The sequence below is a fragment of the Esox lucius genome, chromosome 2 (assembly GCF_011004845.1).
Source record: "Esox lucius isolate fEsoLuc1 chromosome 2, fEsoLuc1.pri, whole genome shotgun sequence".
NCBI lineage: Eukaryota > Metazoa > Chordata > Actinopteri > Esociformes > Esocidae > Esox > Esox lucius.
Window position 1 is genome coordinate 3,549,678 of NC_047570.1, and position 27,223 is coordinate 3,576,900.

General features: G+C 41.2%; 2 protein-coding genes across 6 annotated transcripts in view; one reads left to right on the top strand and one right to left on the bottom strand.

Moving 5' to 3' along the window:
- LOC105006621 (SH3 and multiple ankyrin repeat domains protein 2) overlaps positions 1 to 6,511 on the top strand; it is a 276,728-nt gene extending 270,217 nt beyond the window's left edge. For all 3 annotated transcript variants that reach the window (XM_034297425.1, XM_034297433.1, XM_034297430.1), the window contains one exon: positions 2,052 to 6,511. In XM_034297425.1, the coding sequence (XP_034153316.1) occupies positions 2,052 to 2,601 (550 nt within the window). In that variant the 3' untranslated portion in view covers positions 2,602 to 6,511. The remainder of the gene's footprint in view (positions 1 to 2,051) is intronic.
- Positions 6,512 to 8,635: 2,124 nt separating this feature from the next.
- Positions 8,636 to 26,608, bottom strand: LOC105006622 (src substrate protein p85). 3 transcript variants are annotated; one of them, XM_010865250.5, is made up of 16 exons: positions 26,444 to 26,605; positions 25,177 to 25,260; positions 24,910 to 24,983; positions 24,496 to 24,625; positions 22,061 to 22,171; positions 20,243 to 20,297; positions 19,098 to 19,208; positions 18,002 to 18,112; positions 17,129 to 17,239; positions 16,342 to 16,452; positions 15,693 to 15,748; positions 15,514 to 15,583; positions 14,051 to 14,304; positions 10,876 to 11,026; positions 10,366 to 10,434; positions 8,636 to 10,173 (listed from the first exon to the last, which is right to left on the bottom strand). In XM_010865250.5, the coding sequence occupies exons 2-16, from the start codon at positions 25,258 to 25,260 to the stop codon at positions 10,037 to 10,039; spliced, it is 1,635 nt and encodes a 544-aa protein (XP_010863552.2). In that variant the 5' UTR covers positions 26,444 to 26,605; the 3' UTR covers positions 8,636 to 10,036. The 3 variants fall into 3 exon arrangements, with proteins under 3 accessions (XP_010863552.2, XP_010863554.2, XP_010863553.2); XM_010865252.5 differs by lacking the exon at positions 19,098 to 19,208 and having other exon boundaries at positions 26,444 to 26,608; XM_010865251.4 differs by lacking the exon at positions 16,342 to 16,452 and having other exon boundaries at positions 26,444 to 26,601.
- Positions 26,609 to 27,223: the final 615 nt, after the last annotated feature.

Consider the following 27,223-nt stretch of genomic DNA (forward strand, 5'->3'; position numbering starts at 1 on the left):
CCCTCTGTATCTCTGTCCTCTCTCTCTCTCCCTCTGTATCTTTCTCTCTGACTCGTTTGGTCTCTGTTCACCCCCCTTCCTTCTCCTCCTGTCTGACCTAGACAGGGTCACAACAAACTACCTCCCTCCATCTTAAACGTTTCAGCACAGGCAGGGGAACGTTACGACATGAAGGATTTGCGCTTTCTTTTTTTTCTGCATTATTTTTTTCTCCCTTTCACTTTTATCCTCGTCTTTAAGGTTCACAGATTAGTGCGCCAGCGAACGAAAGGGGTTGCCTAGCAACGGGTTGATGAGAGCAGCCTTGAGGCCTGCTGGAGTGATGTCAGTCCGATTATAGTGTCGGGGGAAGAGTAGGTGTGTGTGTGCCAGGCATAACCCGCGATAACATGACAGTCTGCGCGTCCACTTCACGTGCCACCTCCTTTACTAGCCCACAGTTATGTAACACATTTAAGCAAGTCTGATTGTGTTGAGTGCATGAATGTGTGCACGTATGTAAGATAGTATGGAGAAATAATCTCATAAATGGTTGAGGTTATAACCTGCTTACTCATAACTGTAGAAAATATTGTTCATATTCGTAATTAAGCGATCAAAGTAATTCTTACACAGTAAAACAAAGTTGGTAGGTTGTTGTAATAAGCAAGATTTGAGCGGGAGCGTGACCAGTCAACTTGATGAGCAAGCAAGGGTGTCATTTAGGCCATCATCACACGATAATGTATGGGGGGGGGCTGTGTTCCTGCTCTCGCACTTCTTCGTCCAACTCTCCATCACTCCATATCATCAGTCCATCTGGTGGTTCTACAAATCACCGTCGTGGGCGATTGGGTAGACTTCTACAGTGCACCGTTTGTCCATCTTCCATGTTTACATTAGACTTGCTAGAACAAGATTTGGATCGTCTTCTCTGTCCCTCATATGGTCTGCGTGTTTATGTCGGGTATGTTTGTGCTGAGTCGAGGGTAGTGTGACATTGAAGCCAGATGGTCGGTTGGTGTTCTGGAATGACCCGCTGGATTTAAAATTTAGAATCACTTTATAATGGTTATTACCATCTGAGCTGACCTAAGATATATTCTGCTTCCATATTTTGCATTGAGGTTTTGTGTACAGTTCAACAACCAAACACATGCTTCTATGCACTAATGTATTTCGAAGTAGTCTTGAAAACACATACACACCCCCACAGAGAGAGTGAATTAAGACATCCTATGCCTACTTTCCTCAAGTTTCCCTCCAGACAGAGTTTTTCTACATGCGTATGTGTGTGTGTGTGGGTTCGCATGCGTCTTTGTGTGTTCCTGGTTGACTGCGTTCTCTTCTTAAGTGCAGTTAGTCAAGTTTACAATATGTTCAGTTTACAATATGTTCAGTTTACAATATGTTCAGTTTACAATATGTTCAGTTTACAATATGTAAACCATAGAGAGAATTCATTGGAAATATGCAATCACATTTTGAAAGGGTTATTTATTTATTCCACACTCAAATACAGATTATTTTACCATTCTATAGTACTGTAAACTGTTAGTGATCTCAACTGTAAAGGTTTTATATAAATATTGATAATACTGCTCCCTAGTGGCTGTTTCAGGTATTTCATGACCCCCTATCCTAACCACAAATAACCTTACAGTATTGTAACTTTGTGGGGACAGGCAAAACGATATCACAAGTTCATATTTTCCTTGTGAAAAGTCAACACGCAGGCACACATACTTATGTTGGTGGTCGTGCATCACGTGTTGAGGGGGAGGAGCCTAGGTCTTGCCAGAAGTTTCCATCTGGTCAAGTTTCTCTCGGTTGTTATGCACCTCTTTGGTTGCCATGCTTTGGTCACTATGGTCTAGATTGGTTTGGTACATATGTATATTAGCTTCTCATGATGTCTCTTTTCAACCCTCCATTTTGTCTCTTAATCTTACACTTTCTCTTCTCTACTCTCCGCCTCTACTCTGTAACTTCGGACTTTTTCTACTCTTATCTCTTTATCCTCATTCTCGACTCTCCTCTGTCTTTTTTTTTCTCTCACTCCCTCTCTACAGCTCTGCAGCCTCAGGAAGCCAGCGAAACTCCGGCGTGTCCTTCGGCCTGCCCTCCTCCGCCTGCCTCCCCCCCACCAGCCTGCCCCCTCACCTCTGCAGCCCCCCGGACACATCCTCACTTTCCCCGCCCCCCTGCCCTTCCTCTTTACCCCACTCTGCCTCGCCCAGCCTGAGCGACGTCTTCGGCCTGCCCACCCCGCCCATGGGCAGCGGCAGTGTCAGCGCCTTTGGCAGCCTGGGTGGCAGCCTCGGTGGGGGGTCGTCATGTGGCGGCTCGCGCTCCCCCTCTCCACTCACCCTAATGCAGGCCGTGGCCGCCTCGGGCAAGCCCTTTGCCTCCAAGCCTGTGGAAATGTGGAGTAAGCTGGACGTGGGTGACTGGTTGGACAGCCTGAACCTATCCGAGCATAAAGAAGCCTTCATGGACAATGAGATCGAAGGCGCCCACCTGCCCTCACTGCAGAAGGAGGATCTGATTGACCTGGGAGTGACGCGGGTTGGCCACCGCATGAACATCGAGAGGGCCCTCAAAATGCTGCAGGACAGATAGGCCCAGGGGGATTTAGCTGGGTCACCCACACTCTCCTACCAGTTCTCCAACTACTTCTGGGGCAGAGGGATCCTGGGAGGCCAGGACCTTAACAATCGTAAAATATTTTATCTCATATTTTAGATTTTGGCCTCTGACTATTCCCTTTCTGCCTCCCCTATGTGGCGTTATTGTGTTTGGCGGTTCCCATCCATCTTCCTGAGTGTCCGGGGTTGTCAGAATCTGGGAAGAACTATCGAGAATAGCCTGCAGGGAGGTGGCATTCCTAATTCCAGGATGGAGAGAGTGAAAAAACTGCTTCATCTTTTTACGGATGCTCACGTCACAAAGACCACACTTTGGAATACTCTTGAAACGTAGCCCTTAACCACTTAAAAAATCTGGAAAAAGTCCACCCTGGACATTTTTGGAATACTTAAAAAAAAAAATAGAACTACCAGTCGCTTTGGAATACTCCAGACTTTTTCAAGCTGCCCCGTTGAGGGTGTATGTAACCAGCTGAGCTGGTTAGCGCTTTTTTTCTATCTTTGCTAGAGTTTCTTCAGAGAATATTTCTTCACTAGAGTTAAAAACGGGGGTTATATTTATTGATGCATCTGACGTTGTAGAAAAATGTGAAAAACGGAGACAAGTTTTTGCTTCTCACCTGTTTGTGTTGAAACAAGAACTGTTGCAGAAATGTTTTGCTCAACCCTTAATCATATCACACACAGATCCAGCGATGGCCTTCTTCTCCTAAGAGAGAGAAATTTGTGGTGATTTGTTGGTCACTCTGATGCATGGCTGGAGGGGCTCCACTGTAGCAGGCACCACTGTCCCCTTCACATTCCAGTTCACTATTGAAGGTGTGTGTGTGTGTTTTATCAAAGACATGTTTGCGATGTGTGTGTGGGTGCTGTGGGAGGTTTGTCAAATGTGTTTAAAGGAAAACTGGAGTGTGTGTGTACATTTTGTTTATGTCACATCGTCTTCCGCACACTTGAGAGTGACCAGGACAGTGGAGTGGAATGCCGCCCCAACTACCAACCAAACCATTTCCCTTAAGAGCTATTTCAGAAATAATCCACCCATCACAACACAGGGATCCATTTTTTTGGACATAGCATCACCCTCGCTCTCCTCTTCCTACAGCTGTCTTTAATCACTTCTACGGGGCGATTCCTTTCACACAAAGAACAATGGTTTTATATGGACTCTAGTGTCCACCGGGGGCGCAAGTGAGGGTTTTACCACAGTTGTTTTTTATTCTCTATGGTCGTGGTAAAAGGTTGAGACCAAACAGATTTTACTTTGTGATCTAGCTGTTTTAGCGTAGGCCACTTTGGTTGGCTGTGTGTTTTGTTTTTAGATGGCTAGTCTATACTGTTTAGTGCAGAGGCCAAGAATACTTTAAAGAATAGGAATTCACTTATGCTGCTACCCAGACACTCACATAACCACTGAAGAGCTTTTTTTTGTAATATTTTGGAGCATTTACAAAGTTTGCGTATAATCAGTGTTTGCATCTTCACCAAATCAAAAAACCTTGTTATTATCAATAATTTATTTTAGAGGGGAAAAAAAGGTATAACACAACAGCCCTGAAAGAGTGGTTATTACTGTATACAGGTTTGATCCCTGTACATCTAGTAATGAGGAGAGTCCTTCATAACACTTCTTAAGCCTGCAAGTATAACCCTTTCATTAGACTTCTCCAAATTACTTATGAATGGTTATAAAGTATTATTACTACAGGATACTATATTTTAATAACTGCTTTTTATTCACACCAGTGAAGTTTTCACACCAGTCAGTATTAGGACAAGCTTACTTCCATCAGAACCCCCTATCTGACAGCTCGTCAGTCGTTTCCAACCCCTTCCATGAAACCTTATGAGAACTGCTGTTTTGGTCAATACCCAGATAGTGTTTGGGGGTATTGATTTTAAGTAAATTGAATATATTTATTATTTTTAATGTGTATAAAAGAGTGAATTTAAAGAAAATAGTGTATCTATAGAAATTATATGTATAATATTTCTAAGAGGTTTAGAGAGAGAACATTTCTATGAAAGACTACAGACATCGCAGCCACCCTCAGAACTTAAGTATTTCCTTGCCTCTCCATCTTTGTTTCCTCTTTGGATAGTGCCTCAAATAGCTCATAATTTCCTACATGGTGGCCCGCTTCGGGCCTCTCTACCCTTCTGTTGTTGAACCAGTTTAGAAGTACCCCAGAATGCAAGACAAGTGTTGAAGCTGTGTACTACCAAGATGAACCAGCTAACATATGACTTTATGGTTCCATAAAATGTTATATATACATTTAACCCTATAAAAAACTCTAGTTATTTGACAATCTCTCAGTGACAATTCTACATAACTGGTAATGTGGGATATGCCAAGATAAAAAATAATGCGTTAAACAATGACCAGCAGTAGTTCTGGTGTTTGGGTTTTTCGTCACTGGGTAGATTTAGCCAGGAGTTAGCATGTTGCAAAAAGGAGAGGGCACATTTGGCCCATGACTTGCGAGAGAGAGGGTAGAGCTCCTGGTTTTGATTCTAGTCTTTCTGGATCCCTCCTTTTAACATGTATAGACGCAAAACATATTTAAGCAGCTCACTTATCATTGGAGACTGTCATTCTGGGTTAACAAGATTATTTGAGACATGAATGCCATAAATTCACAAATGTTAAATGAAAATAACCAATTTTGTTTGATGTTTTATGATTTAGTATCTCCTCTTGGAAAAAATAAGCTACTATAGTGTAATTCCTTTCCCCTCTCTCTCCCTTTCTCTTTGTGCAAATTGTCTTGACAGTGAATGGATGTCCAAAAGGGACGATAAAATAAGGAATACCTAGCCGACAGAAAGAAACAACTTGCAAGAATTATAACGCTGCTATATATAATGAGACAACAGAGTGATTTAAAGCACAGTATTTTTAATTATTTGTATAGAATTATATGGAATTTTATAAGACATTAAGAGAAAAATGTTCAGTTATTAAATGTGTTGCCAAAAAGTTACAAAAAACTAAATTGTATATAAATATTCATGTTATCAGATTTATGAGGTAACTAAGAAGCAATATTTATGATGAGTGGATCTCCTTGGTTGTGATTTTTCCCAGTTTAAGATTAATTATCATGATATATTATCACATGTTGATGTTACGAACACTAGGATGTATTGGAAAGACATTTGTCCAGTTGAAAGAAATGTAATCCTCTGGCCATCACCTGCCTATCTTGAATATTGTATTTTTTGAAGATTCCAATTGCTTACTCTGTGTATAATGTGTGTATAAATTACAGAAATGGGGCACATTGTAAATGTATGCATATCCTCACAAGCCACTGGATTGAAAACTGTCCTGATTACATTTTTAGGATGAACTTAAATAGACTTTAAAAAAGATAGTTGTGATTGTTGACTTCATGGAGAAAAAAGGACATATCACCAAGCTAATTTGTATGTGGAATTGTAGAGCTGAGTAGTAGTAAGATGCTATACAGATCATCACCGTGTGACTATAAGGTAATGTTACATAAGGACTCGCATAGCTCAGTACCCCCACCCTCTTTCATGTCACAGTCCTTCACCTAACAATTGGCAACTTTTTTGATACATTTTTATTTTCTATCTTTGGTTGATTATTATTTATTTCAAATTTGTTTTATTCTACGTGGAGACCAAGATGTTTCCAACTATTTTGTGTATAATAACTTGTGTTCATGTTCTCTTTGATGTAATTTTGTGCTACCAGATCCTCTTAGAGTCAACTATCTAATTATCAAAATGAAAAAGAGAAGTTCCTTGTAACTACGCTCTTCCCCCTGAAAATCCTCAATAATTCTTGTATGGCAACCAAAACTTACTATAAGAAATAAATATAATATTGCACTACGGCGGTATTAATTGAATTCCTGATGTTAAGATCTTTTGTGTTTAAAGTGTATCGGTTCTTTGTTTATATCTATCTCTGGAGTCCACAATAAGGAAACCTGATCCCGGTCCCATGCAGATGGATGCTGAGCCATATACCCCAGAATATGTAATCATTTTGTAATTTCCACTCCACGTGGAGAGGAAGACAGTGTTGAAACATCTGATGTTAATGCAGTCTGATCCAAAAAGGTTACAAGTGTGACTTTTTCCTTTTTCTTTCATTATCTGTTGTAAAGGTTAAAAACTCTTCAGAATAGATTTTCTAATTCCCCCAGTAGGGGCTAGCTAACTTGTGCTCTTCCCTGCTCCTTTCTCTAGGTTTTGACGACTTAGGCTAAAGGGACAATCTTGATTTAGTTACACAAATCTTTAGTATACCGTGCCAGGAAAAAGTATTTGCCCACTTCTGGGGCCGGTTTCGCAGACACAGATTAAGCCTAGTCTAGGACTAAAACAATAAGATCAATGGAGTTCTCTAATGAACCTGATTTGTTTAGTCCTAGACTAGGCTTAATCTGTGTCTGAAACCAGACCATGAAGTTTGCATGTTTTTAACATTGAACTTGGTTTGGTAGTTTCTCCTATTCTTCCTGGCAGATCATCTCAAGCTCTGTCAGATTTGGAGCATCATTGAACTGTGATCTTTAGGTAATCCCACAGATTTTCAATGGGGATCAAGGCCTTTGTCTGGGCCACTCAAGGACAATCAGATTTGTCCCTCAAGCATTGTCTTGGCTGTGTACTTCAAGATGCTGCTGTACTACAAGCTGAATCTTCACCCCAGTCTGAGGTCCACCTGTGTGATCTGTATGAAGTATTGATCCAGTTACTCCTAAAGATTTTAGTCATACTTCCCTAAACATAAAAACAGAATTGAGACCAGTGTGTGTTTGAGATGTTTTTTCCCCCATTGGTTAATAATATTCTGAACACGTTCTCCCTTTATTGTACAGAGGCTGTTGGCAATGTTAATGTCATACCACATTGAAAGGAATGATTTAAATAGAAAATGCTATTGAATGAAAATGTCTGAGAATCTGCTGGCCAAATCAGCAAGGATTAAATATATTCAATACATGCAAGGTAGACACAGCCCATCTGGTCATGTTGTTGCCTGAAGCCACAGACCAACTGTTCCCATCTGCAATTAATGATCCACCAATCATCTGAAAACTTCCCAAAAAAGGTGAACACAACCAAGTATTTTTACTTTCTACTTTTAAATCTCTGTTAAAAGGTTATGTACTACATGATCTAGACCTAGTATGGCCACATATAAAATTACTACACTTCAAGCCTGGCTGTTCTCTAGGTTTCTTCTTAGGTTCCAACCATAGGAGTTATCCCTAACCTCTAATATATTTTTGCTTGGTCTGGGTATGTGTGTAAGCACTACGTAACAACAGCTGATATTTTTTTTAATATATAGGTGCAACAGAAATATGTGCCTTAAAATGTCTGACTGGTAGATGAGATTGGCTTCGTTCAAGCCAAATGCAGTCAAACGGTTGGGACTTCATTGGCTGATCCTTCCTGACTTAAATTTGAAGTCCAACCCACCTCACTATATTAAAATGTTGGATGATTTCAGTGTCCACGCATTCACAGATTCCATAATGGAAAATATTTAGGGATGCATCCTATAACCTTCTCTTTGTTCTGAAAACAACTAGTGTTTAGGAAAAGGCAACTATTTTGAAGTTGGAATTTAACCACTGGTGCTTACTGTTGGGGATTAGTTTCAAGAATCAATTCAGGGTGTATAACATGTAAAAATGATTCAAAGTAACCAAATTACTATCCATACATTGTTTATTGAAACGATTTACTTACAAAAAAGAACAAGCAAGTAAATGTTGTGACTTAAGCAAGCAGAAGTACAGAAAAATATTTTTTTTTTAAAGGTCACTTTTTATTATAAAAACCTGCATTAATTTACTTATACGATCCCATACCCACTCACCCATATAGCTACACTATTGCATTTGATCTCCTTGACATGAGATTGTAGTGATACTAACTGTAGTTGAAAATAATAAATTTGCAGTTTAGAAACAATGAGTCAATCTTCCCTTATAGCCCAAAATTGTTACATAGCATTTTTTAAGTAGCAATAGCCCCCTTTTGATAAATATCACTCTGCAGTCGTTCACTCAACAGCACACTCTGGTCATGATAAGCGTCTCAATGTGGCTCCAGACACAATAATACCAAATCCCACATTCATGCACATGAACACACGACAGACATGGAACACATGATAGACTCCCACCACAGGTTGCTTGAAAACACACCTGTGACAGGAGATATACAGGTCTCGTACAACGATGACGCAACAATGGCTGGGGAAAAAAAAAAATCTACCCAATATATCGCTCTGAGCATCATAAAAACTATTTATTTGTACATCATCTACCACAGGACTATGGGTGAGTGATTAAAAAGACAATTCCATGATTTATTTTGTTCTAATGCTTTCTAGTGTCTTTTCTCATGCCTATGCAAAAAGGAAGAGATTTGAAGAAGCAATGGAAATTCACAACATCTATAATGGTATAGCCCCATGATTAGGCAAAATCCACATTACACCAAAAATTTAAGTAACCCGTGGTAAACTTTTTTTCAATACATCCTCAAAAACATAATGTTTAATTTGATGTCTGGAACACTAAATAGATGGCTTTAGTTAGCAAAAAGAAGGAAATCAGTACAAATCTGAATAGCTAGAACAAGCCCTTGCCACAGCTCAGACACTGCTCTGGGTCAGTGTACTAGCTATTTCAATTTAGTTACACACCAATCAATCAATTGACCACTGCCTCTTATTATTACTGTTTCAAAGTGCTCTTTCAACATCAACCAACCCTACTGGAAGTCACAATATTTTGAACAAAACATGCTCCAGGTGTTAGTTGTTGTGCCTAACTTGGTTACTTTAATCCATCCCCCACCTCCAAAAGAGAGAAAATATACTTTAAATGTTACTGTAGACGTTAAGTGTCAACACCAAATCGATAACTTGGACATTCTACGAGGGAAAATTTGAATTGAGAATTAGCTAACTGGTGCAATGGGGACAAAGCAGCAAGAGCGCCTGGCATCTTATAGAACCAAGAATGCAACTAGCTAATGAGTAGTGTTTCTCAGATTGCCTGGTTTACAATTAAAGGTCTTTCTGTCATAGCAGGGCTCTCCCTCTCACTCTCCCTCTTTAGTGCGTAAGCCAGGGTAAGTGTTTATCCAAGATTCATCTTTTATTCAGAGTCTTTAAATCAGGCTGAAGCCTCTTCCTGGCAGGCAGGTAGCTCTGTCAAAGCCAAGAGCCACTAAACCCAATACAGACTGGGGTGAGAAAGAAAGACAGGGACAGTTGAAAGACCTGAGAATGTTGAGCACACTCGAAAGAAGCACTGTGATCAACAGAACAACAGAGTGTGAGAAACAGAAGAATCAGAAGTGAAGGGAAAAGGATAAGAAGCGGTTTTGATGCAGGGCGGGCTTCATTGCCGAAGCTCAACATAATTGGCTGGGAAGAGGCCGTAGGCACCCCGGCACACACCCCTCCACCAGCCTTCATCAATCATCTCTATATTGGTGATGATGTCATCAGGGTCGAAGGAGATCTCGTCATCGCCAGCTGGAAGGCAGATATTCCGTATCACATTTTAGTCATTTTGTAAATGCTATTACGCAGAGCGACTCACAGGACCCAATATGGTTAAACTCAAGGGCACGGTGACAGGTTTATCATTTACATTTTTGGGGAAGTTATCCCCAAAATGTTTCAGAAAGAGGTGATCAAGATCTATGCAAATCTGCCTACACTCACCTGCTTGGTAGTCATACAGCGCCACCGCAGTTTGGCCCAAATCCTCACCATACTCGTCCGTCAGGGCGTCTGCAGGGAAAACGTTCACTCATCACACACAGAGGACATAGAAAGACAAAACACAATAGGAAAATATCCTCTGCTCTACTTTCCAAATCCGGTACCCAATGACAAAAAATAGGTTACGTTGTCACCATTTGTAGGAGTGTTGATTCATTAGTAGCTGAACAGAAAAGTTTGCTTTTTTTTTAAGTTCTTAGATGCATGCTACATGTGTGCTACCAAGAATAGTTCCGTAATTTAAACACACTTCTTTATATGAGCTGTTGCTTTCTTGTATGAGAAAAGCATAAATACCTTTAAAAACAATACGTTAGTAACCGGTTTATCTACAAAACGTCCGGCACATCTAGCTCTTCAGTTTTTTGCTCCAGGTTTTGGCTGAAGGTAACAGAGTTTACAGTGACTCAACAGTCCTGCTTCTCCATTTGCCTTTTCTTTTCCTCTCACCTGCTGTCTCGTCAGGGTTTTGATAGAGCGCCTCCTCCTGGGTGGGAGCCTCCTCATCCACCTGCGGGGTGACAGGCCTGGGCTCCGCCTCATACAAATCCTCTGTCACTTTGGCTTTGTATTCTGCAGGCTCTTCATAAACAGCAGTGTCCTGACAACAGGCAGAGGGCGACATACAGTTAGACAACAGATCTGAACCCCTGGGTCAAACAAAAACCTTAAACTATAAATTGTTTTCCATTTTGGACCTTTATTTTCCTCTATATGAATTCATCACAGAAAGCATGGTAAAAAATAAGGAAAGTGACATTTACATTGTAGTGTGACATTAAAATAAATCACAACAAGCAGAAATGCAATGATCGATCTGAAATAGTACAACCAAACTTTGATGAACAACCTGAGCCAATATACAGGCGCTGGTCATATAATTAGAATATCATCAAAAAGTTGATTTATGTCAGTAATTCCATTCAAAAAGTGAAACTTGTATATTATATTAATTCATTACACACAGACTGATATATTTCAAGTGTTTATTTCTTGTAATTGTGATGATTATAACTGACAACTAATGAAAAAGGGATTTTTAGAAATATTGGCCAACTGAAAAGTATGAACATGAAAAGTATGAGCATGTACAGCACTCAATACTTAGTTGGGGCTCCTTTAGCCTGAATTACTGCAGCAATGTGGCGCGGCATGGAGTCGATCAGTCTGTGGCACTGCTCAGGTGTTATGAGAGCCCAGGTTGCTCTGATAGTGGCCTTCAGCTCTTTTGCATTGTTGGGTCTGGCGTATCGCATCTTCCTCTTCACAATACCCCATAGATTTTCTATAGGGTTAAGGTCAGGTGAGTTCGCTGGCCAATTAAGAACAGGGATACCGTAGTCCTTAAACCAGGTACTGGTAGCTTTGGCACTGTGTGAAGGTGCCAAGTCCTGTTGGAAAATGAAATCTGTATCTCTATAAAGTTGGTCAGCAGCAGGAAGCATGAAGTGCTCTAAAACTTCCTGGTAGACGTCTGCGTTGACCTTGGACCTCAGAAAACACAGTGGACCAACACCAGCAGATGACATGGCACCCCAAACCATCACTGACTGTGGAAACTTTACACTGGACTTCAAGCAACGTGGATTCAGTGCCTCTCTTCTCTTCCTCCATATTCTTCCTCATATCCAAAGGAAATGCTAAATTTACTTTCATCAGAGAACATAACTTTGGACCACTCAGCAGCAGTCCGTCCTTTTTGTCTTTAGCCCAGGCGAGACGCTTCGGTTGTTGCAGCTCCAGAATAGCTACACAACAAGTTTACTTCACAATGGATGTACATACCCATCAAAGGTAGTAATGTGGGCCATGGGATGATACAGTCTATAAACTATTGTTGACAGCCATCATTGATGGGAATTACATCACAATGTCAAAAATTATGATTTATTGTAATTGAACTTGACTTGCGCCACTGGAGTCTGTCACCCCACAAGCATGCAGCACATTGCAGAGCATCATTCTAAATGTATTCTTCACTATTTGGTTCAACATATTGGTAGTTAGTTAGAATCAGATTATTATTTTTTAGACGCATAAAGGCGTTAGAAACCGATTCAGGTTGTATATTAAATGAGAGGTATAGTAAGTCTAGTTGCTTTTTGTCATTTCTCTTGCTAACGGCTATTGGCAATGAGCACAATGTTTATCTTTTCTGGTTCAACAAGACTACCAAGTCGCAATATTGCATTCATACCACTTGCTTGTGAAACATCAAAGCTGTTATGATGATCAAGATGAAACATAAAAATGCTTGTTAAGGCTACTAAAAGCATATAAATTACCATTCAAAGGTTTGGGGTCACTTCGAAATGTCCTTGTTTTCAAAGGAAACGCAAACGTTTTTGTCCATTAAAATAACAGAATTGATCAGAAATACAGTGTAGACATTGTTAATGTTGTAAATGAGTATTGTAGCTGGAAAAGGCAGATTTTCAATGGAGTCTTTACATAGGCCCATTATCAGCAACCATCAGTCCTGTGTTCCAATTCCACGTTGTGTTTGCTAATATAGTCTCAACGTCAAAGGTGAAGAGGCAAGTCCTGGATGCTGGCCTTCCAGGCAGAGTTCTTCCTCTGTCCAGTGTCTGTGTTCTTTTTCCTCCCCAACTTAAAATGTTCTTTTTATTGTGCAGTCTGAGATATGGCTCTTTGCAACACTTCTTAAAAGCCTCCCAGAGTCATTTCTTCACTGTTGACATTGAGACTGCTGTTTCAAATGTATTTATTGTCTTGTTTAGTGGTGCACCGGGGCCTCCCACCCCTCTTTCTATTCTGGTTAGATACAGTGGGCGCTGTTCTGTGAAGGATGTACTACACATCGTTGTGCGAGATCTTCAGTTTCCTGGCAATATCTCATATGGAATAGCCTCAATTTCTCAGAACAAGAATAGGAGGACGACCTCTGTATGCCAACGTAGATATTCCATTGAAAATCTGCCATTTCCAGCTGCAATACTCATTTACAAAATTAACAATGTCTACACTGTATTTTTATTTTAATGGACAATCCTTTTCTTTAAAAAACAAGATAATTTCAAAGTGACCCCAAACTTTTGATATTACCTGATATTTAATAATTTTCTGTAGGCTAAATGCTTTATGTATAGGCATCAATCTCCATGGCAAGACCAGAAAAGGTAATATTCTGTTACTGTTGTTTCAAGGAGTAACCTATATAATTGTTTACAAACATTTATACAATTTATGGCCTTTGTAACAGGTTCATAACGACTGTATCATGTACATCCTTTATATTGAGTTATTCCTGCCAATTGCTGCATACCACAACCCATCCCATTATAAAAAATAAAAAGATCACACCATCAAAATGTTTAGACTATAGACTGAAATAGTTTACACTTCATAATCCCAGTTAAACCTAGTTGCAAAATGTGAACGACATTAGACATTTACAGTTATCAAAACAGCTAAGGTGTAAGCCTACATGAAACACAGTCCTTATTTCAAGTGGATTACAAAATCCCCTATGGAAGAAATTAATGGTGTAATAACAGAAAGAGAGGCTGTTCCAGTTTTGCTGCAAGGTTTTATGGGGATTATGAGTTAAACAATTTCAGTCAATACTCAAGCACAGTGATCGGCAGAACCGTTTGTCATTCACCTGGTAAACTTGGTCTGCGGCTGCATGTGTGGGTGACAGTGCAGCAGGCTGGGCAGAAGGGGTGGGGCTGGGTGTGGGTGAGGCGGGTTTGGCCTTGGCTGTCTCCTCTAACTTGCGTCGCGCCTCCTCCTGCTCCTGCTTCTCCTTGGCCTGGCGCCGGGTCTTCTCCTCATCCGCCCGCTTGCGGTCCTCCTCCTCCTTCTGCTTGGCGATGTTTTCAAAACGGGCCTTGATGCTGCCGGTGCTGCTACCGGCTGGGAAAAGCAGGAGGGAGGGCTGTGTGAATCAAACCCAAGGCTGTGTGAATCAAACCCATGGTTCAGTGGCTCAACTGACAAATATACGGCCAAGTCCGCAACAAGTGGAGGTTCCCCTTTCAAGGTTTAATGGAAAGAGAAAGACTGTGATAAAAATGCAGCTTTTGGACAATGATCTTAACTCCACCACATTTAGTAGAATGGTTGAACAGTGCTGAACAGTGGACAGGATCTAGAGTCAGGAGTTTCTTCATGCGCCTGCAACATTAGGTTACACCCCAGAGCATGTGAGCGGAGTTGCGCGGGAGCGAGCAGGGAGCGGGAGCAGGCGGATTTTGGACAGAGTGCAGAGCGGCATTTTTAAAAGGACGGAGCGAGCGCCCTATTTCCCGCTCCAATTTCGCTCCGCCCAAACGCGAGTGTAAGCATGCTCAGTCGGGCCTGACCCAGAATCCATCTGTGTCTTGCAAAGTCATCAACACACAGTACAACAGACAGTAGACATAATGGAGTTCAAAAAGTACTTTAAAAAAGAAAATGACAAGTCATACAGGTGTAGTATTAAAATAAAACGAACTAACAATGATAATATGGTACAAGAAAACGAATGTGGAGACATCGTTTTTGTAAGTAAAGATTCATTTTGGAATCTGAAAAATCTCTCAAAAACACGAAAAAGTGTGCTACGTGAACACGCTGGGAAGACAGCAAAAGGTTAGCAAATTTAATACTTAACTTGTAACAAAGTTTCAATTAAATATAGTGTAATATTCAAACAAATTCGTTTTGTCATTCAAGTAGGCCTAATGGTTCTTTTTATTTAATTTGTGTCGTTCGTGAATTTGTATTTAATAGAGGGAGTTGAGGAATTCAAAAGTTTCTTCACTGTACGCAAAGGCCCTACAATAACAAAGGAGAGAAAAGGAGAGCTGGATGTAGCATTTTTTAAAAGGGTTGTGGTCTGAGCTAAAAGTGAAATCTACATGTAGATTTTTTTCCTTTTTTGGAGCGAGCGGGGGGCGATTTGAGTGGAGCGCGAAGCAAATGCGTTGAGCGCTGAGCGATAATGAGCGGAGTGGCCTGATGTGGCTTTGAGCAGGGGAGCGGAGGGGTGAACAGTTCCGTGAGTGATGAGCTGAGATTCTCACCGCTCCACTCCGTTCATGTGCTCTGTTACACACAAGTGTTTTCTTTGTGGTCACTTACCAGCTTCCACAGGTTTAGTCCTCTGGTAGGCAGGGCTGGGCTTCTCTACATGTTCAAAGTTGCCAGCACTCTGTCGAGCGAGAAAGAAAAAGGGGGGTGGGGGGCAAAAGAGAGAAAACAGTAAGTAGACAGAATAGATGAGAAATCTCTTTAGAAAGCAAACCATGGAGACAATGTACCTTATCCATTCTGTCCGTCTGGACGCCAAACTTCCCCCCGAACCCATGGGAGTAGTCTATAAACCGTAGAAAATAAATCATTAGTGAGCCTTTAGTAATGTACATGTTCAAGAGGTCAAGAAAAGTTAAGCCATGACGGGATATTTGAGGAAACTTAAAATCAAACAAAACGGGTCAAATAAGAGGCATAACATGGACCTGTGTGAGAGGAGGCACAACAAATAATAACAACGGTTAAAGGGATTTGGACAAAGGAATTGAGTGAAAGAGGCCGATCAGGCCCTTCACTGTGGCAGGCAGGGGCCATTTCGGGTCAAGCAGCACGCAATAGCCACATGTTGTTGCGGGGAGGCGGTAGGCAGAATGCACTGCTGGGAGGCGACCGCACAGCCTTCGTGCACAGTTTTCAGGAAGCAAAAGAAAAAGGCTGACAATTAAAGAAAAAGGGTTTGGTGATGCATTTTTTATTTGTATTTCTTTTACATAATTGGGATTTTTGTGGATATTGTCCGGCCTAGGAAGTATGTACAGTGGAAGAGTTGTTTTGAATGGGCCAAGGGCTAAGGAGGTTTAGACATTCCAAAAACAGAGCCGAAGCAAAAGAGAGGAGAACTTGAAAAAGAGAAAGGATGGACGGTTGATGCTGTGCCTTTTTGAGACTCGTGCTTTGCCGGCCTCTCCTTGTGCTCATAACCCAGGGCACACTGGTCCTGCTTTCCCACCTCCACCCCATACTGTCCTCCGAACCCACGCTTATAGTCTGAAACAATACAACGCACAAATACAAACAAGAGTTTCTGACTAAGAGGTTCTATCCACACAAAATGGTGGCAGCTATTCTTTTCTTGTAAGCTAATATGAATTGGGGTATTTAGAGTACTATAGAGGTAAAGAACATAAAACAGAAAAAGGCTGTCAACAAATACATTTAAAGAAAACTGCAAATAGAACCTTGTAGTGCCAATCTCTTGAAATAAGTTACACAGTAGGCACAAACAGAGATATACATAAAGATATGAACACCTTTGTGGGTCATGCTTCTATCACACAGAGCAAAAACACACACACAAACATGATGGAATCATACAGAATTAGAGTACAAAACACACACATCAATTGATTCCATTTTCTTTTACCAAACAGGAGAACTCAAACCCTGAGCATTATACCAGTCAATTTTCAGACATTCTCACTTTCTGTTGCCACTTCCTCGTAAGAGCATGCAGTAGACACCACACCACTAGAGAAAGGAAGCACTTGGGGAACCTCACTGACTAGTGAAAGCCTCAAAATGACCACATTTGTAAAAAGCAGAAGCCCATTGAGTCAATCGTAAAAACCTCTAAATGACAGCATCAGTAGAACATTTTGTGGACTTTGATGACTAGGGGCTCACTGGAATATAACAACTTTTAAGGTAAGTCCAATATTGGTACCTTTCTGTGACTCGTGGAGCTGAAGTTTTTCCTGGTGGTCCCACCCTACGGCGGACTTGTCCTGTCTGTCAGTCTGCACGCCAAACTTGCCCCCAAAGCCCTTCACGTAATCTGTGAAGGCACAGTGAACACTGACACGGATACAAGCGTTGTTTTGGAAGGCCAACATTGGGAATTTAGCCTGGAAGATCATGCAGTACAATATCAAACAATATAAAATTTTGCTCAACAAAATGGTCCCAGTGGATAAGATTCAAACCCTCTTGGACCCATGTCATAACAGCCACCAAGTGGCTAAACAACCAGGCTGTAAACATTGTCCAGTTGCAGTGTGGGTAAGAATGGAAGGTCAATTTCCCTCAACTTTCTGCCTGGGGTTGTGTAATGAGGGAGGTAAAAAGCTAATGATAAGGTGACATGTTTCCAGACACTTAAGCAGAGCTTAAAAACATGATCCTGCAAGCAGAACTATTTAGCTATAGAGATATCTTGGGCAGTGTAGGAGAGAGGAAAACAAGTCTGAGCAGAGATGATGAGGAGAGTCGTACATTCTCGTGGGATTATTTCCAGCCCTGCCACTAGTACCCTACACTGTCTATTCCCACTTACAGGAACAGCAGAAACACTAGTGTGTTTGGAACCATTGTATTGTACATAGGTCCTCACAGAAACAGTAAACTGACCAAAATGAGGAGTAAGGACATTCAGCATGCCCTCATTAGGATTTACCCCCATTTGGTAATTTAGTCCAAATAGGGGTAAGTATAGAATTAGGTTAAGAGAAATCAAGTATCAAATGTTCCCATACATGTCACTGAAGAGTGCTGTGTTTGTATGCATGTGTGTGGGGGCATGCACAAAAGGGATGCACACCTTTCTGAGACTCGTGCTTCTCCGTTTTCCCCTGGTACTCAAATCCTAAGGCACTCTTATCCACCTTGTCCGTCTCCACTCCAAATTTTCCACCAAAACCTTTGGTGTAATCTGTTGTTTTGCGGTAACATGGTTGAGAAAACAACAGATATAGTTAGTCATCAGAAAAAATAATAAATCATCAGGGACTGGATTTTCAGGCATCAACATGGATTTCACCAATCCGATAGGGTTAACTAATCTCGTAAGAGTTAAAAGGAAAAAAGCAGAGCACTGACTTGAATAAGGAATACTGTGATGTATTATAATTCTAATTATTTTCCTGAAAGACAGAATCCAGTGTAAAGCACAGCTAAAGCACAACAAAGCGATGGATTTTTGCCAGCCCAATATTCAGCAAGAACACTACAACACGCTGGATCACCAACCACATTCTTGAAAGCAACAGGACATGCACTCGTTTGTTCCAGCCCCGCACTACAACATTATCAAACGTAATAAATGGATTAAAGCTGCATCAGTGCCGGACCAGAACTAAATCTGGCATATTTTGTTGCGCTCCAGGACTAGGTTTGACAACTGCTGCTGTAAAGAAATGTAACCAATGAGTACAGGGCCAGTCCTCGGCATGGGCCTTGACTTGGTCTTTCACACACACACACACACACACACACACACACACACACACACACACACACACACACACACACACACACACACACACACACACACACACACACACACCCCCACACCCCCACACCCCCACACCCCCACACCCCCACACCCCCACACCCCCACACACCCACACACCCACACACCCACACACCCACACACCCACACACCCACACACCCACACACACACACACACACACACACACACACACACACACACACACACACACACACACACACACACACACACAGTGTTTGTGTGGGAAGGGGGTGCAGCGAAGGAAGAGACATCCTTTCTAGATAAGCAAACCTTTCTGAGAACCAACTTTCTCCATTTCTTTCCATTTTTGCCCCAATAATGCAGGTGTGTATAAATGATTGTGTTTCTTTGTGTGCAAGTGTGTGTTTGAAACGCTACACAAACCTTTCTGGGAGTCGTGTTTCTCTGTTTTGCCCTGGTATTCAAAGCCCACTGCAGTCTTGTCCACACGGTCTGCCTGCACCCCGAATTTCCCCCCAAACCCGGTGGAGTAGTCTGCACAGCAAAGCGGGGGTGGGGGGGGTGTCATAGGTCAGGAAGGAAGCAAGTAGTGTGTAGGGAGTGGGGACCGCAATGCTGAACGCTCAGTTCCAAACCAACCTTTAGACCCATAAATACAATAATTTTGAAAGAAAGAAAGAAATATATATATATATATGCATTATCTATAAATTAACAGACATTTCCACCAGGCCAAGAACACATCAAGGCGAGGCTTCTGTCAGTCTCGATCAATGCAATCCATTTCAAATCAACTGTTTTGGACAACAGGAGCTAGCGTTGGTTTGGGATTGGGCACACTGCTCTAGAGACAAAAGGGACAGTGGTGCACAACAGTGGTCACTGCATGGAATCATGGGAGTGCGGCTGGATTGGGGAACACTAAAAGCCAGGAGCAGACTCACTCACACAGCACCTGATGAAGTCTCATCTATCCTGATACCATATAGGTCCAGGCTAGGAAACATACATTCAACCTTCTGAAACATTTTCTCCCGGGTCACTCTGAACTGCATTAGGGATTTAAACATTGTGGGTGTTTTTAAAAAGCTCAGGCCACGGCCAAGGGGGGTCCAACAGACTGCGTCAGAAATACACCGTTGCAGCACAGGTACATTTCAGCCAACTACTTTTTTCAGCACAACCATATTTCCCACTTTCTCCTTACCAAATAAAGCACAAAAATAAACACTAAATGAAACTCCTCTTAAGCTGTTAGATTGGATGGGGAGCGTCAGTTTGTTGATATATTGGGTGTAGATTAATGGCAAAATATGTATAAAGCAATTCTAAATTAAATGTGGGAAAAATGAAGGGGTTGATAACATTCCAAAGCCAGTGTGTGTGTGTGTCTGTGTATTAAAAATTAAAACTTTTATCCCCAAAACACTGAGAACTGGGAGCTGATGATAGAATGGCGCTAAAGGGCAGCTACTCAGAGTTATGAAATGTGAGTAGTCACTGAGGACAAAAATGTCAGTGCAATATCTTCTGTTGTTTGGTTGTTTTGACAGGGAGTGTGGTGTCACCTTTCTGCGACGCGTGTTTCTCCGTCTTCCCTGCATAATCAAACCCAACAGCAGACTGAAAAGTGAGAGAAGAGCGCCATGTTGGAGTTGAAAACACAGGCAAATCACTTTGCGGACGTGTAACTCGGACTCAAAACGTACCGTAATAGACAATACTTACATTCTATCCTCTATCCATTCTCTAACTGGGCAATCCCATTGGGATCTTGAAAAATGGGAGATTGTTCTAAAATGCCTCTGTATTATGTAATGTTCAACCCCTTCCAAAAAAGTTGGGACGCTGCATAAAATGCAAATAAAAACAGAATGCTATAATATGCAAGTCATTCATCCCCATATTTATTGAAAACACTACAAAGACAACATATCAAACGTTGAAACTGAGAAAAATACATGTCCATTTAGAATTCGATGCCAGTAACATGTTTCAAAAAAGTCGAGGACGGGCATGTTTACCACCTTTATTTTTTTAACAATACTCTGTAAGCATTTAGGAACTGAGGAGACCAATTGTTGTAGTTTTGATAAGGAAATGTATTCCCATTTTTGCTGTTGGATTTCAGCTGCTTAACAGTTCAGGGTCTCTTTTTTCATAGTTTTTGGTTTCATAATGCGCCAAATGTTTTCAATGGGTGACAGGTCTTGACTGCAGGCAGGCCAGTTTAGCACCCAGGCCAGTTTAGCACCCAGCCTTCCCTGAAAAAGACATTGGCAGCATATGTTGCTCCAAAACCTGTATATACTGTTCAGCATTAATGGTGCCTTCACAGATGTGCAAGTTACCCATGCCATGTGCACTAATCCACCCCCATACCATCATGGATGCTGGCTTTTGAGCTGCGCACTGATAAGCCGGATGGTCCTTCTTTTTAGTCCGGAAGATGCAGTGTCCATGATACCCAAAAATAATTTCAAATGTTTATTTATCAGACTACAGGACAGTTTTCCACTTCACCTCAGTCCATCTTAAATGAGCTCAGGCCCAGAGAAGGCAGCGGTGGTTCTGGATCTTGTTCATATATGGTTTCTTCTTTGCATGGTCGAGTTTTAACTAGTCGTTGTGGATGCAGCGACATACTGTGTTCACAGATTACGGTTTTCGGAAGTGTTCCCTTGCAGTGATGCCCACTACAGAATTGTGGCTGTTTTTAATGCAGTGCCATCTGAGGGCCCGAAGATCACGGCCATCCAATATTGATTGCATACAGAGAGTTATCTCTGGATTCTTTGAATTATTTAATGATACTATGTATCGTAGATGATGAGATCCCTAAACTAAATTTTACGCTGAGAATCGTTATTCTTAAATTGTTGCACTATTTGCCCTTTCACGTAGTGGTGAAGCCCTCCCCATCCTCACTTCTGACAGGCCCATCCTCTCTGGAATGGTATTTTAATACCCAATCATGTTACTGACCTGTTACCAATTGACCTAATTAGTTGTGATATTCCACCAGGTAGATTTTTTAGCATTACACAAATTTTCCAGTCTTTTAATGTCACCATCTCAACTTTTTTGAAACCTGTTGCAGGCATCAAATTCAAAGTGGGCATATATTTTTCAAGAAATAATAATGTCTCAGTTTCAACATTTGATATGTTGTCTTTGTACCATTTTCTATTGAATACAGGGTTTAAATGATTTGCACATCATTGCATTCGGTTTTTATTTACATTTTACATAGCATCCCAACTTTTTTAGAAACAGGGTTGTACTATAGTTGACTCCTTAACTATAGGAGTAGCATTAAATCCAGTAATGGAGTTATCTTTTCCTGACCACGTGACTGGAGTCCGATGTAACCAGGATGAACATACCTTGTCGACACGGTCGTCCTGCACTCCAAACTTTCCACCAAAGCCTTTGGATGTATCTGTCTGAGAGCAGTGCTTAGACAGCTTACTCTGGTACTCATGGCCCACCGCAGACTGTGAGTGGGAGGGAGAGAAAGATTAATAATCATGTTTTGGCAATGTTTTGAAACCTCATACAAATAAAGAAAATTGGAGAATGGAGAGGACGACATCTTAAAATTAGATTGGCTTTATTAAAACAATCCCAAACATAGGTTATTTCCCTGATGTCTGAAACCAAGGACAACTCCAATCCACAGTAACAAATTTCATGTAACAATTACCAACGCGTGTTTGTGAAAAGTAACCTGGTGTTAATGTCCTGAAAATGTATGGTAAAAATAAGCACAATATCCAAAGTAAAAGCAAAAACGACTTACTCGAAAAACATTTTCCAACTGATCATATTTATCCTGATAGTTTCACCAAAATATATACTTTACATGCTTGCCTTACTGACTTAAATAAAAGAAAGTGACTAATATTTGATACCAGGGGTAAAACATATGATATTTGTATACTGGCAGCATGTACAGTTACAGAATTGACAAGTATAGAATCATTTAACCAGGGCCGAAGCCCTGCAGTTATCAACAATCTGGCCAACATTGTAGAAACATTCTCTGCACCTGATATCAGTGTCCACAATTGAGAAGCTGTGTATGCATTGTGTGCGTGTGTTCCTTGGTGGTTGTCTGGCAGAGTGTCCTGTGGAACTCCACCTCTTTGTTTGTGCATTATGTTACTTTTATGAAAATTGTATAAGCGACTTAACACAGGAAAGTGCCAAATACGACAATCTACATTAACTGCAACATTTAGAGCAGAGCAATACCCGAAGGATTTTGCCAGCACACAATCGATTGGGTAAGAAAAAAAATAAACTGTAGTGATCATCTCAAATCAAAGGTACACAAAACAACAACAAGGAAAAGAATGCATCTGAGCCCCCTCAAACAACTCTCTCAAACAGTGTAAAATCTAGCCATGCAAGACGGCAGCAATATCAGAAATGGAGCTCTCGCTCTGCCAGTTTCCAAAAATGAAGTGTAATTTGTTAAGTTTACTAGTGGCACTGTATTGTACCAGTACTTTAAAAAAAATAATATAACAGTATTGGCAAAGAAATCTTATAGGGCCCTAAAACGCCGAAAACAATTAACAGACCCGGCACCTTTTACTTTCCTTTCCAACAAAGTCAAAGGGAAGGGTTTGAGTGAGGAACAGAAGGGTTAAAATTAAGAGACCACTGCAAATTGAACACTACTGTTCTTCACTCAAAACTTTCCTTTTAAACTATTTTGGAAAGGAAAGAAAAAGGTGGAGTGGTCTCTTCATTTCCGGAGCTGTATATATGAGACTTATGCCTGGGAAGTATTACCATCATAACACAACCCTAGACAACTGTAAAATGATAAAGGAACAAACTATCAAAAATAAATAAGGAAATCCATGAAATCAGAGTGAGGCTCAGTGCTGGGACAGCCAGAGGTTTCACTTGGTGTCGACAGCTGAGTCACACAGTGGGGTAAACAGTGCTTGGTCATCACATTCACCATACACTGAACTGGGTACAGACAGTGCGGATGAAAACATACAGAGAGAGGGGTGGAAGTGTCAAATGACCCACTGCCTCTTCACTGTCACACCCTACACACACAGTCCCAGAGCAATGTGGATGAAAACAATACTCAAATAACAATGATTAGCTCAGCTGCTTTTGCCATGAATCGATCAAAGCATGCCAACATTCCTGTATGTGTTGAAATAAACATATCAGCAAGAGACTGAAATACACCATTGACAATGTTATGAAATCAGATCAGGTCAAATTAATTACTTTAAAAGAATATATCCGAACTCTGACTTTCATCATGGAGACTTGTGACTTGACCCTTGGTGTCTTGGACTCACAGCCATTTGGACTAGTGACTCAACTGGACTTGAACATAAGGGAGGTGAAAGCCAAGTGTGCCTGCCTCCCAGAGTTACTTGCCCTGTTTCAAATGCCAGTACAATCTAAAACACCAAGATATGAACCCCAATAACAACCAATAACTAGAAGTAACTTTTTGAGTTTAGTTGCCTTCTCAGACAGTTCAGCCAATGCTACTGGCATGCACATCATCCTCATTAATATGAAAACACTTCAACGTCACACAAACAAACAATCTTCTTTATTTTCATCCAGCCAATACGTAGCAAAATTTGTAGTTAATGCAAGATAAGTGTCTGCTTGTGTAGCTCGTACGGTTGTGAATTAGTCCACACACTCTTCAGAATCTGTAATACAGCTACTGAGCGCTGAGTTATTGGATAAGGACGAATTCACAGTCATTTGCCAATGGACTAACAGGCTTTTCCCCAACCTAGTAAATATATAGGTGATCCCCACTTACCTTGTCCATGCGGTCTTGCTGCACCCCAAACTTTCCCCCGTAGCCGTCCGAGGCCTTGGGCATGTTGGCTAGCTCCTTCTGCCTTAGGTCACTGTGCTCTGATGACACGTTCTCACGCAACTTGTGGATACTGACCAGAGGAAAATAGAAAATGGACAAAACTAAAATGGTAAAGATTACTTTGGGTTTCAGTGACAATCAGGGGTTTTGAAGGAGAGTATTAACAGTCAACAAATGACTGTGGGCTTTAAACTGGTTCACTAACTCACCAAAAACATGATGACAAAAGAAAATATGCAGTCTCACTATCACCATTAATGAAAAAAGGCAAGATCATATTATAAATGGCACCAATACCACTGAAATAAACAGGCCGTTGTTGTGGAGAATGATGATGGAAGCAGTGGTACTCACTTTATGTGTTCCTGGTGACCAGAGCCTTCCACTGTTTTGGCCCCCCACCTCTGTTCCTTCTCGGAAACATCATTCTGACACCATGGAAACAAAGTGGACAAGTGGTCAGCAGGGAATAAGGACAGGAAGATGTAATGCGATAGCTGGGATGAGTATGAATTGGAATGAGGATTAAGGACAGAAAATGATGTACTGGGAAGTGAGATGAATGAGATAGTGGAAACAGTTGAAATCTAAGTAGGGTGTCAATGCCCATGGCTGGCTCACCTCAAAGTCTGGGTCTGTCTCCCAGTCATCACCTCCAGCATCCAACGGCACTGTGACCGACTGACCTGCTGCTGCCTTCCACATCTGGGGGAGAACATGGCTAGTTAAACTGGGTTGTTAGTGCGCCCCCCAGAAATAACTGCCTAAACCAATGGCTTGAATTATTCTGTGAGCTACTACGAACATTGTATCCATATGAATATGATAAGACAGACAATAACCCAAGAGTCATTCAAAATGCATCTCTTAATTAGTTTTACAACAAAGTGGGATGTGTTTCAAAAGGGTCAGGAGTATTGTAGTGTATTTAGCTTTTTAGGGAAAGTTGCTTATAGCTTTTATCCCACAACCAAGTTTTAGCAACAAGGACCACTTTGAAACAAGGCCTGACTCAGCACAAGAGTAGCATCTGTATTCAATGAGCGGCTTGTAAACGACGTGGCTTCATCATTCATTCCGACAGGGGAAAAGGCAGAGGAGGGGTTCACTACAACCACAACAGAATGATAGTCTTCCGTATGGTTCAGTTCTGGCATACATGTACCACGGTCCGGCAATGCACATTAAAAACGTATTGAGTAAGAAAGGGTGCAGCTAGCCATGCCATGGCTTTTTTTTCACATTGTGTAGACGACCGTCACACTACTTTAAGCCTGCAAATACCCAACACAAACATTGAAATAGTCTTTAAAAAGAAACCATAAAAATATAAGACTTAATTAGAATTTTTTCATAACGTCTGGGAATTCACTATGTAATCAGGATTTCCGCGTTCTTCAGTACACTATTGTACAACGTTGGTCCCAAAGGATCACTCCGTATGAACAATACCGGAACTACAAAATGTACTTCAAATATGTTTACTGTTCGAGTGCCCTCACCGTTTGGCATAAAACAAACTACTGACATTGAAACAGCTTGCAGCTAACAATATTTGCATGAACATTATTCATCATTGCAAAAAGCCACTCCTGCTGAGATTTATCAGTTCTTGTGACACAGGATGTGCAGTGACAGTGGTTTAACAAAGGGAGGAGATGGTACTGTACAATGATATAGGTATTAGAATTGTTGGAACTGAACAAGCATCAATTTCTGGCTAGTATATTTGAAGTGCAAGTGATGGTATTTCCTGTTCCAGTTAGCTATGCTTTAGCTGGTTAGCAATATATCACTGGTCAAGCTCGCACTGGTTTTTCTATTTAGTCTGCAACATTTTGGAGCGCCTCATTATTACAGTAGAAATACATCTCCATTAGTAACTTACTTTTTCTGAAGGTTCCCTCCTCTCAAAAAATATTTGATATGAAAAAGAATGCAACCCTTAACAATCCTTAGAGTTTGAAGATGGAATATTTCTTTTAGCTCCGCTTTTCCGGCTCTCCCAAAATCCCACTTCCTGCTTAGAGTGACGCAGGCGGCTGATGATGTATCCAGAACAGCCGCTAGGGCTCACTATTTACATTTGTCTGAATCTCAAATCGCATACTTGCATACTTAAGCTCCGTAAAAAAAATAAAAAGAAACAACTGCACCAGAGGCGAAGCCACCGCAGGGCCTGTGCCCTGCCAGATTGACTATTGGGCCACCCAATCAGGTTTGCGTAACATCTTACTGCGGTGAAAACGGCAGTAGGATGTACTTCTAATCTAATTGGTTACAAAGGAATCAAACGCTATCCCGCCACCCCACCTTCTTTACATAGTAGGCCTAGTTACATATTGTGCTCTTGTTGTTTTTGCCACCAAACCGGTAATTATTTGCTCATTAAATTCACAAGTTATGGTAAAACAAAGTTCGCTATTGTACTTATTTAAAAAGTTACAAATTGAGGATGAAGAAGAAAAAACACCTCCCTCGTATTCGAGCCCAATCCCTCGGATACCAGATAAGCCGATGAGGCTAACAAGTCAGACCACATAGCAATAGCACACCAGGCCCAACCATTAAGGACTCGGGAGCTAGCAGGTCAACAGTCAAGGAGGATGTTAGCATTTCTACTGCATTTATTTCAACAACAGACCAGGATAACCATCACCCTGCACCA

Coding starts and splice junctions, on each gene's coding strand:
- LOC105006622 (XM_010865250.5), bottom strand. CDS start 25,260: ATGTGGAAGGCAGCAGCAGGTCAGTCGGTCACAGTGCCGTTGGATGCT. Junction 18,113..19,097: donor GAAACACGACTCCCAGAAAG/GTTTGTGTAGCG, acceptor GCAAAACAACAG/ATTACACCAAAGGTTTTGGT. Junction 10,174..10,365: donor GCTGTATGACTACCAAGCAG/GTGAGTGTAGGC, acceptor TCTGCCTTCCAG/CTGGCGATGACGAGATCTCC.